At 48.1% G+C, this 12,122-nt stretch overlaps 1 protein-coding gene across 4 annotated transcripts in view; it reads right to left on the reverse strand.

The window, feature by feature from the left end:
• The window catches only part of DPP6 (dipeptidyl peptidase like 6), a gene marked incomplete at its 3' end in the record, with an annotated part of 523,189 nt that overhangs the window by 271,297 nt on the left and 239,770 nt on the right, over positions 1 to 12,122 (reverse strand). For 2 of the 4 annotated variants that reach the window (XM_081996369.1, XM_081996367.1), the window contains exon 1: positions 1,588 to 1,849. The exons of the other annotated variants lie outside the window; for them this stretch is intronic. In XM_081996369.1, coding sequence (XP_081852495.1) covers positions 1,588 to 1,644 — 57 coding nt within the window. In that variant the 5' untranslated portion in view covers positions 1,645 to 1,849. Of the gene's footprint in view, positions 1 to 1,587; positions 1,850 to 12,122 lie in introns of those variants that run through there. 4 annotated transcript variants of the gene reach the window in all.

The following is a 12,122-nucleotide window of genomic DNA, read 5'->3' on the forward strand; positions in this document are numbered from 1 at the left end:
GGCAACCGACTTACACTTCTTGACCTACAAAACCCAACACTTTTACAGAGCTTTAAGGAGGAGGGGACAGCCCCACAGCTCGCGCTGTTCAGAAAAGGCACTTATACACCCCTACCTCCCAGAAACACAGCTAGACTAACCTTAATCTGCAGCAAACAGTGACAAAAATACATACTCCAAAATCAATGGGCAGAGAAGCAGTGAAGCCTGATGGATGTAAGGTTAGATGAAGACAGTTTCTTTACCCTCTGTATCAAAGTTGCTTTCTTCTTTTTTTAACCGTACCATTGAGCCTGTTTTGGCCATTAGTAAAATGTCACCCTGAAAATGCAGATTATACGATGCTACTTGTGATGCCTAGTGTCTTCCCCTGCTCTTCCCTTCCCCAGTTCTCTAAAATAAAGCACCAAGAAAAAAAAAAAAAGAAAACCAACGTGCGACGCGTTCAGCTTATCAAGCCAGGAAGAACTATTTTAAGAATTAATTTGCACCCTGAGAGATCTGTTTAAATTATCCTCCCATGCTGTCCTAACCAAAGATTAAAGTGGTGAACTTCCAACGTCTTAAGGAGACGATGACAACTGAAGAACTGGAGCGTAGGGGCTCCTCCGCGGCCCCCCAGGCGCGGGGCCGAGCGCGCGGAGGGGAAGCTGGTGCCGAGCAGGATGGAGCTGCTGATCTGACCGTGCGCCAGGAGCCCGCGAACCTCTGCCATCCTCAGTGGAGCTCAGAGATCGCAACCAGGCTTTCCCTTATGTCACCACCTTTTAACTATGCCTGTCCTTTACAGCTGAGGATATGCCCCCTTTTTCTGCCACCCACTGCTTTTTTGACAGGGAAAGTTTTGACTTCATTCTGTCCTGTAAGGGCAGTCAGGTAGCAATACCCTCTAAAAAACAGGCATGACCGAGAAAATTAAGTCTTTAACTTTCTACCTCTACAGAAACACATAAAGCACCTTCCAAGAGAAATAAAAGAATCAAGTTCAGATATGGTGTGAGCACTGCGATTTTCCCCAAAGTCACTGCAAGTTATACCTACTTACAGCTATTTTTGCCCCCCCACCCCCCATCACTGCTTGCACAGGCACAGCCTGGTGACATGCTGTACTCTGAAGTGTCCCTCCAAGAAAATGTCAGGGGAAAAAAAAAAAATCCCTGAAAGTACATAACAAAGTAAGAGGCTAAAACCCACTTCTGCAATTTTATATCCATCTGCAGAGGGGCTGTGAAAAAGCCTTACCGCCTTCCTCCAGCGAGAAGGGGCCTCCGTCCCAGCATCCTGCCCCACACACACGCACGTAAGGAACAAGTTACAGAACAAACCTCTGTAGCCTCAGCAAGAGGTGCAGGCTGTTAAAAATAGCACAATTTCAGCTCCCCCCCCAAGCCTCCACACACACAGAGAAAGCAGACCTTGAACCCAGCTACACGGTACTTTCCTCCTGTCGCTGACTGGTGACTCAGTTGACAATTTTAGGAATGCACACCAAGAAGATAAAAAAAAAATAATAATAATTATACAAGAAACACAGTGCTATACGATGCAAATCTGTATTTGTTTGAAATTGAGGAAAAGAAACATTACCTGTTCTTGTTGTTGGGCTTGTTTCCCTGATGCATTTTGCTCCTTGGCTGTAGTCATGCTCACCTATTTGTGCCCACTGCAGAGGCAAACAGGGTTTTACAGTGTGTGTGTGTGTGTGTGTGAGCTTGTCTGTGTGTGTTCAGACATACACACACGCACACACACACAAAGACTAAAGGGATGAGTAGCTAGTCCATCACTTAATCACCAGCTGAGAAATCTCCCACCCCCACAACAAGAAATAAATAAAAATGCAATGTAAAAAAGCTGGTCTAGCTGTCTTCCCCCTCGAGCAGGGAATGAAAGCAGAAGCAGAGAGAAGGATGCTGTGGGGGCTTCTTCAATTAGCAACAGCCTCTGCAATCGTCACAGAAACAATGATAACTGCTTGGCAACCGGCAGCTGGCGGCTCGGAGCCGGGAGGCAGCGGTGTGGTCCTCGCTCCCCACCTCCACGGCGGCAGCCCGCGCGCTGCGCATGCACCGGCCGCCTCGCAGCACAACGTGCCGTCCGCGGGCGGTGGGCAGAGCCGGAGCTCGGCAGCCAGCCCCCCTCCCGGAGCCGGGGGAAAGGGGCCGCCGGCACCCGGCGCGCAGGAGGCAAGTCCCGCCTTCCCCGCGGTGCCGCCAACGGGACCCCCGCAGACGCGGAGTTTCTGGCAGATCCGCTCTCGTCTTCTCCCAACTTGCGGAGGTGCCAGCGCCCCGGCAGGCCCCGGCTACGAGGGCGAAGCTGCGCCGAGGGCAGCCTCTGCCCCGCTGCCAGCGCGGCTTTGCAGGATGCAGCGCGCCCCAGGGAAGCAGGTTCCCACCGACGGGACGCAGAGAGCAGCGACGCTCCCCGGGGAGTTCCGCCTCACTGCCAAGGGGTGGCACGGGTAAAAGCTGCCCCCAGCCTCCCCCGGCCCCCTCCGTGTCCCTGATGTGACGGGGGCCGCTTCGCGTCCCTGATGCCGCGGCCGCCTCCGGCGCGCTGGCAGCTGCCGTGTAGGTCCCGCTGCGGGGTGACCCAGCAGCGCGCGCTGCCCGCCCCGCGCCGCGCTGCCGTCGCTCGCTGCCCGCAGACCCCCCGCCACCACGGAGCGCTCCCCGACACGGCGGAGCTGTCAAACACGCCGTCCGAGCCCCCTCGCCCACCGTGCTGTCAGCACGCGGCGACACGGGGTGTGCCCGAGCGTGAGGCACAGAGCGAGCACGGCTCTCCAGCAGTCCTCGGGGGGCTTACGGGGTTGGACGAAACTTAGAGCAGCGTGAAGGCGGTTCAGCGTTTGCTCGGGACTGACGCAAGCACGAGCTCACCTCAACATCAGGTGACGAAACGGCCGCGTTGCTGCTTTTCCCCTCCTCACCTCCTTCCCCGCGCACCCAACACACCGCGCTGCACCGAGGCCAGAGCTCGCCTCTGCTGTAGCGCTGTAGAAAACCCAAATATTTTCTCACTCACGTGATGGGAGAGATCTCTGCTGAGTCTGCAGGTAACCAGCTGAGGAAAGGGAACATCCGAGTATTGATCTGACACGGAAGTGATTACGGCCCATTTCATCCTCAATTTTACAGCACAGATTTATTACACAAGGTCACACTCACCAGGAGTACAACCCCGCTGGAGGCAATCTCTTCCTACATCCAGCATAAATTCGATCCTTGGTTCAGGGACAGATCAATGGCAGGCCAAGTTTTCCTAGAGATTATCTACTAGCCACCACTCCGACGCAAGTATTTCTGCATTTTCACCATTACATATCACATCAGTTCATGGAAACTATGACATAAAAGATCTGCAACACAGAATTGTGTTGGTGGGAAACTGGACAACCTTGCCTGGTCCCAGGCACCAGGATCCAGGCACCAGCTCATTAAAAAAAAGTGAATAGCACCTCTCTAACAAGAAGCAATAATTTACATTTAAATGTAACAGCCTGTGTCAGCCTCTTGCTGGGTTATACTATGACACGGTCCCAGCTTACACTGCAATTTCATCTCTTCATTCCCAACAGTTTTAGTCACAATATTTTGTAGATGTTTACAGTGAGGTTATTTGTGCTTATACATTTTTCCCCAGCCATCAGAAGAGATTTGCTTTCAAGGTCTTGTATAAGTGGATCGGTTTGAATTTTCCAATTGGTTTGGTCTATTTTTCTATCTGTTGAGGGTAGTAATGAAGGCTTCCTTTACTCCACACTTTTGCTGTTTTTCTTTCCAAGAGAAATTCAAACAAAACAAAATTGTATTTTGAGTGGCTTTTTACTTCTTTACAGTATATCCTGGGAATTACTTTAAAACAGATCCCTTTCAAAATATAGACTATTCACTGTGTCCCTGACCCCTCAGTACTTAACACTGGTAACCACTGAACTGCACTGTTATCGAAAAGAAAGATACTTGTACCTGTCTGTTTGCCCTTGCATGCTCTCCCCATGCATATTCAATTCTTTCACAGTTAACAATTTAGGACACACAGTTTTCACTAGCTCTGGAAATAGCCACTCTTCCTTACAATGTAGATTTTTTCCTATAGACTTGTTGCTGGACACATAAGGAGTTAATTGTGTTAATTGGTCCGGCAGTTAGCTGTGCAAATGCGTATGGCTTAGCCTCATTATATAGGTGCATTATGATGCTGACTGTTCTCACTGCACCTCCCAATGTTTTGGCGCAGTTACCCCGATGTTATTTAAATACCCAGTGGCACCCCTCTGTCACTGCTGACCTGTGCGGGGGGATTCAGCCCCTCAGACGGCCACGAGCTCGTGCTCACTGCCGGGAGGACGTGGAAGCACGGGGCAGTCACTCTGCCACTCCAGCTCTCTGCCATCCTCCTTTCTTGATCAAAGGGGTTCAGAGGTTGCCAAACACCTCCCGGGGAGATGCTAGAGAAGAAAGCAGTTGCCATTGCCACTCAGAAATACTCTTTACTAACAGGCACGGGATAATCTGCTCACATATTAGCAGGGCTGAGGCCATCCATCCTGACCTCTGTGCTATGTTAGGGTACCAACTTTATTGCTCAGCTGAGTCATCACTTATGAAAGATTAATACATCCCTATCACAGGACAAGAATCAGTATCTGCCAACCCCAGCAGCTGCTCAGGGAGGATTTATACAGACAGTCCTATTCAGTGCGTTGCAGGAGGCACTGGCAGATAAGGACCCTGGGAATATGACCTTTCCCATCCATCCCACCCCACAGCATCCCAGCTGATCACAGGGACACAGGCAGAACATTTTTCCTCCCCGCCAGGTTTGAAGATGCATCAGGCTGTTCATCCCTTACCACACATCACTTGCAAACGATTTGTCTTTGCTGGCCTCCTGGGCTACTTACAGGGTCTATCTCCAGGCCTGCTTCCTCTCACACAAGCTGCACTCCCATCATGAGCATCCTCCATTAATCCACGTAGTCTACACCATGCCACCACTGGGAGAGCTCAGGAGCACCGCTATGACAACAGACAGCTCTCCCCGTTAACCAAGATGCATGTTCAAAATGCCAACTACAACCACATGAATGGCATCTCCACGCTTCACATCAATTAGCTCCTCCACCACTGTGGCACAACAGCCAGCCATTTCCCTCCCATCAGGAGAGGAACCAGTGACAGGTAAAAGGACCTCTCCCCAGCTTCTCGACACATCTTCACCCAGAGTGCTCCTTTAAGCAAAATCATGCAGCGCTGCACTAAGACAGATAATTTTTAATTACCTTGTAACAAATTAGTTACACATGTCCTAGGGCCTTTCCTGTTAGAAGGGAAGTGCTTTATTCTCCTGAGACTGGCAGGAACAGGATTGTGGTCTGGAATCGCTCTCAAAACACTCCCAGGAGCACTTGGAGAGCATCTCCACCACCACCACACAACTTTCTCATGCTCAAAGATTGTTGCAAACCTCGCACATTGTAAATGGAAGATAATGCTGCAATGGCTCTGGAAGACAAGCTGGACTAAAACCTTAAAAACTCATTGCCATGACGACCTATGGACTCTTAGGAGCTAAAGCACTTTATGCCCACGCACGCAACGCATGCTGGGGAAAGAAGCAGCTACCCAAACATTTTTAAGCAGATCAGTTTACTACAACTATCCTTGATGCTGCCCCTCCATGTAGACGTCTCTGCTGCCCGTGGGTGCAGAGCAGCCCCGCCATGGAAGCAGCAATGGGCCCTCAGGGCTCAGCACAGAGCATTCCCACCCGCTGCATGTTCCAGACGCCAGATCCATGCGCAGCCTGTGCTCGCAGGGGACCCTCCAGCCGCACGCGTCTGTTCAAGGGAGTATAGACTGAGCAAGGGCAGTAACAAGCCTGCAGCAACAGTGGGTATAGTTATTGGATGCAGAACCCTTCTGCTCCTTTGAAACCTGGGATTCTGGCTGCACCACACGGGGCTATTTATTCCCCCTTCATGACCACCTCAAGGAAGTTGAAGCCAGTAGGCAGAGTGGGTAGAAATGAATTCTACTTGATTAACTGCACCTTTGCACAGCCTTCTAATGTTCTCCCCTCTCCAGATAAAGACCAGATCCCATGGAGAGCTACGTATCTGAAATTTGTAGTGGATCTAAACCATTAATACCCGGGGTGCGGCAACGTGATACCTCCAGCAGAACACACCACACGATCTGCTTTTGTACAGCCAGAACCTCTGAGCTTCACGCTCACTACCCGTTCCCATTAGTTTGGCTGGTTTGCTTTCAGTTGAGGGAGGACACACGGCCCAGGAAAGCACATACTCTGGCAAGCTGTGACAACGGAAAAACCTACTCACAGGTAGGTTACACAGGAAAAGTCCTGAGGGCTACAGTTTTTAGGATAGTGTTACAGAGGTAGTAGATGTCAGTAAGATAACACAGGAAGAGAGACAGTCTGCCAGCACAGGCAGCCACTATGAGAAAGGTGAGATGAGCTTGTAAAAATGTTGTCGCCATGGATTTTAGCATTCAGTCATTTGAAAGGTGACTGATTTGGCTTGGATCAAAACAAGCCCAAAGGATGCAAGGGGAACAGTGCTCAGTATGCATCGGTGCTGCTTTCCCCAGGGGGACACAGACAAGGCTGAAAGCTCCTGCTAGCTCCTGCAGCAGCTATCTGAGAAGAAGGTCTACCTGACCCATGCTCATCTAAGACCAGTGGCATACTCCTGGAGAGGGAAATCCATTTAATCTCCAAGGCTGATTTGATCCATCTGCAGTTGCCCTATTCCCCCACCATTCCAGCTTTCCTAGAGAATTTTAAAGAGTGAGGAGCAAGAGGGAAGGGTCTGTACAAAGCAGGCTGACCATGGCCTGCAGATGTGCCAAGGCAGACTAGTGCCCAATCCACTCTCCCTAGTCCCAGTGCCAACATCTCATCTACACAAAAAGCAATGGCACAGCCCCTCTTCATTCCGGACCTCTATGGCCCAGATGCAGTGAGTCAGAGGGATCTGTGCTCCTCCACTGCAGATCCTGCTGGAGTCCAAGCACTCCTCACAGAGAGGATGCCAGAGCAGAACAGAGAGCTGTAAAACCATGAGGGTTGCATGGTTAAAAACTGTCTTTATGGGAGTTTATGCTTTTAGATGTTACAAAAGCAGCCGGACATCCTGGCTGTTCATTCTGGAGATCTCTGTTCTTGTGCTCACCTGAACAAGCTTTGGAGAAGGAAAATGTAATTTTGGTTTGTTCTGAAAGCACAGTTTGTGCCCTACCCCTCTCCAAGAACGCGACAACACTAATATCACATTATTGCACAGCAATGTCTCCAGTTGGAATTGGGAATTGGAGACACTTAGATGGTAGATCAGCTGACATCAGCTCTACTCCTACAAAGGCTGCAGGGCATCTCTATTGCTTACACACCATCCCCAGTGCTGCTTCTCAACCTTGCTCCTATTAGAGGACCACAAAACCACTTAATCATGTTCCAAATTAATCCCTAGATTTGACAAGATTTTCCAGCTGGTCAAAGGGCATCCCAAAAATTGTTTTTTTTGTAAAGGGGGAAAATGCTTTAGGCTATAAAGATATGTATTATTTAGCTTTATCTTGCACCAGCTCTGCTACTGTCGCCCCTCTCCAGTTGCCTCCAAATGTTGGTTCTGCTAAGGTTAACCCCAGGGGACTGTCTATGCCCAGACGAATTTTCAAAGGCTCCACTGAGGATCTCTGTGCTTTACCAGCCACCCAGATGGGTAATTTTCCATATTTCAAAGGTTGTCTGAACATGCTAGAGGATATAATAGATTATGAATAGAATTACAGATAAAAATATATCATATTTCCATCACCCATGACAGAGACCATTAAGAAAGCAATTTGGTGTGGTATTTTCATTTAACAGATCAAATCCAGTTTATTTAGTCAATACTATTAATTAGTTATTTGCATGAATATCCGTTCCTACAGGGGATACACTTCAAAATTTCCTACAAGCTTAAGAACTCCTGCTATGTGAGAGAGCAGAGATGTGCAGTGGAGGACGCAGAACAACAGGCACTGCAAGAACGACTTGCGGATCTGTATAACAGCCCCATGGTGTTGCTACTTTTTGTGCATTACTCAAGCCTCACTGAGCTGCTTTGTTGTTTTTTTTAACTTTAAACCACCTTCTCATGTTCAAGTTATTATAATACTTTTATTCGAAGCACTACATTCTGCTGCTTCCCTTTTCTTGCTGTTGCTCCAAGATCCAGGACCCCACAGTTCATGGTAAACAAGTAAGACAATGCTGTGATGCAAGCTGTGAAGAAGTCTGCTCGCTTGTGCGCAGCTTAGAGCTGTTTTGCATAGCACTTCCCTGCCTAAATTGGAGCATGACTCTGGGGAACACTGCAGGTACTTGTGCCCTTCTCACTTCTGGATTACGTATCCACTTTGGTCTGCTTACCCTAAAGATCAAGCATGTCTACTGATAGCCAGGCTTTCCTATTTAAGTGGATTATATTTTTCAAAACCATTACCTTTGATCCACTGTGAGCTTATTTTTCGAGTCAGCATATATATTTTAATACATCATTCCAGCCTCAACGGCACACGGTTAGCAGTGCCACAGTTGTTTGGCACTGTTATCCCTGCAAGGAATACACACCGTACCGCTGGCTTTTTTCTTCCCCTCTGCCTGTTCCTGCTGGTGTGACCTTGGCAGCTGTAATGCAACAGATGCCTCTTTCTCACTTGTTTATCTGTGTGAGAGAGACTTCTGAGGCCCCAACTTCAGTGCCAGCTGTGAATCGTCTCCAAATTGGTGTTTCAAAGTTTGCCTCCTCACAGTCTGGCTTAATATTTCTGCTCCCCGCGATCTTAGGGATCAGTCTTCACTGACATTTCCCCCTCGCCCTCTGGTTATTGCTGGGTAGCAGCTGAATCCCTTCCTCATTGATTAAGTACGGGCTCTTTCTGACTGTTGTTTTAGGAGTGGAAAGATTTATTTCTTTGCTGCCTACTTATTTTTTAATAAAGAGAAAGGGAGGTTTACAGAATAGCAGCAATATATATATATTCTTAACTCAAATATCCAGGTCAGAAAAATGTAAAGAGACTACCAGTGATGAGAAAACAGAGATAACACAGTAAGCCCCCCAAATTACTGTCAAACAGAGAATCCCCATCTTCAAAACAGCTGCAAACATAGTAAGCTATTTAGCAGCCTATCACTTGGGAAAGGGAGAGCCTCATCTTCAGTTTTAGCTGCAAGAGTGATTTATGGGATGAATAAATGATCTGCATATAAGATGATAACTGGTTTAAACATAAATGTTGTGAAAGACTTCTTATGTAAGCACATACAATTGCCTGAGAGATCCTCGTACATAAAAGCCACAGCTGGAGCAAGTGGCTTTTTAAGCATTTGGTTTATGAAGTACACTTTTCATTGCAACAGTTGTTATTTTTCATCTACTTTTATATCAGCTTTAACCAAAAAAAAAGAAAAAAAGAAAAAAACCTTGAACTTACAACATGACCTGTACACTTTCAATAGTGAGGTTATGCAAAACACTGATACTGTTAAAGCAGATGGATGCACATAGCACACGTTCATCTTAAAGATGTCATATTTAGTTGGAAGTTACACCACCACAACTGATGAGGTCTCACAAGTGATGCAGGCACAAGAACCAAATGTCCTCAGTTTCTGAACATAAAACCCATCCATATGGGTGGCTGCATCGGATCCTGTAGGCTGGACAGGGCTGAGCTCAGCTTTACGCAGCAGATAGGATCTCCTTGGGACTGCTACCACCTCCAGCAAAGGGTGCAACCATTGGACCCTGATGAACAGTGACCCACTGAACACCATGGTAGCCTCATGATAACTTCTCACAAACGTTCCCGAACAACACCAAGGGAAGCAGAAGTGTCAGCTCTGGCACCTGCACTAGTGTTTTCACTGGAGTTTACTGTCTCCCCAAAATACTCACTGGAGTTGGAGGGCTTGGGGTGGTTGCTGCCCTCAATTATTGGTGGGGGCTGTGAGTGTTTGTATATTACTGTGTTTTTTCTCAAGTGTTTCTAGAACTCACAGAATCACAGAGAATCACAGAATCACTAAGGTTGGAAAGGACCTTCAAGATCATCAAGTCCAACCATTAATCCAGCGCCACCATGTCCCCTAAACCATGTCCTGAAGTGCCACATCCACACGTTTTTTGAACACTTCCAGAGATGGTGACTCCACCACCTCCCTGGGCAGCCTGTTCCAATGCCTGACCACCTGCTCGGTGAAGAAATTTTTCCTAATATCCAATCTAAACCTCCCCTGGCGCAACTTGAGGCCATTTCCTCTTGTCCTATCGCTGGTTACTTGGGAGAAGAGACCAACACCCTCGTCGCCACAACCCCCTTTCAGGTAGTTGTAGAGAGCGATGAGGTGTCCCCTCAGCCTCCTCTTCTCCAGACTGAACAACCCCAGTTCCCTCGGCCGCTCCTCATAAGACTTGTGCTCCAGACCCCTCACCAGCTTCGCTGCCCTTCTTTGGACACGCAAACTCTCGGGATGAAATCTGTTATGGTAGACATAACACTTTTCCACCAGCCCATAACAGCCCTTTCAAGAGTCTGCACTCACTTGCCCCCTCTGTGCCTCAGCGCCCACCCCTGCAGTCACCTTTCTGGCTTGCGTGTCTTGCACAGCACATGTACTGAAGCGGGACAGCTGAAACTTGTTACCAGCATTTTGAATGCCCTCTAGTGGAAATGCTATTTATGGAAAACGGGCCAAGTGGAAAAGCCTACCCAGAACCCCTAACAGAGGCAAAGGTATGCCTTTTTTAATAAAGAGAAAGAAGGGGATGAACAGAGTTTACTAATGACTAGTACAACCTCAATAGTCCGCTTGCTTTGTGATGAAGCAAACAGAAACCAGAACAATGCCTTGCTCTAATTTTTAAAAAATTGACCAGCAGTTTCGATGTGCCACTTGGAACACACTTGAGAGATTTCATTTTCAGCAGATGAGAGGTGCCTTTTGAAAGTGTGCTAGCACCATGTCTTTGTTTTAACTGCCTCAGTGGGGTACTCTTCAGTTCTGCGAATACCGCACCACACCAGATTCCCAATTGCCTTGAAGCCAGATGACACAGTAAAGAAACTAGAAATCTTACTGCATGATGTGTGAACACGCGCAATACATAGCTGCCTGAATACAAACTTAAATAGCGTAAGTATTCAAGTAATGTAGCGCGAGGTCCTGGTCCCACCCATTTATTTGCTCTTGTAATACAAGAGAATTGATGCAGAAGGGATGCATAAGATCTCTATATCCTATATATCTCACTGAGATCTTCTGGAGAACAGCAGGGCTCTGAGCACAGCACAAGACCTCTAAAACGGGATAAGACACCCTTTACTTAGCATTGATCATGTTCATTAATTACAGAGCCATAGCAGGTATTCAGCAATGCCACCTCGGGGGCTCAGGCAGAGCTGGAGCAAGGGCAGCTCGCACAGCGTCTAATGTGCCGCAAGCAGCGGGGGGGTGAAAGCCCTCACGTCTCTACGGGAAATGACAAAGAGTGCCTCAGCTTTGCCCCTACTTGGCCCTGCTGGAAGCTAGAACAAGGCTTTAAAAGGCTGCAACTAGCAGGGGCACAGAGAAGCAGCAGGAGGGGTGGGATGTCCAAAATGTACAGGGAGCATAACAAGTCTCTTGCCGGGGTTCAAGACTACGCCCTCACACAAAATGTTTGTTCCTTTGAGGTCCAACAGCCAGGCACAGGAAGGGTGAAGCTGTAAGAGTAAGTGGCAGTGGTTTAGGTTCATGTAACCGCTCTGGATGTCTAAGTGCTGCCATAGGGTCCCAGGAGCGGTAAGTCGCGCGCATTGAGGGGCTGAGGACCTCTGCTTAACATGCAGTGACTCACTATGACTTTGAGATTGTCCCACTACAGTTTTCAGGGCTTCACTATATTTTGTGAATACGAATGAAGTACATGGCAGTCTCCCCAAAACATTACACAGCTGCTTACTGTGATGTACTTAATCATACCTTCCTTCACACAACCCATATCAACAAAAACATTCTTTCTACAGCACTCACAAGTGAGTTTGTCTCCAGTAACA

Source organism: Phaethon aethereus (assembly GCF_964289735.1).
Source record: "Phaethon aethereus genome assembly, chromosome: 2".
NCBI classification, from domain to species: domain Eukaryota; kingdom Metazoa; phylum Chordata; class Aves; order Phaethontiformes; family Phaethontidae; genus Phaethon; species Phaethon aethereus.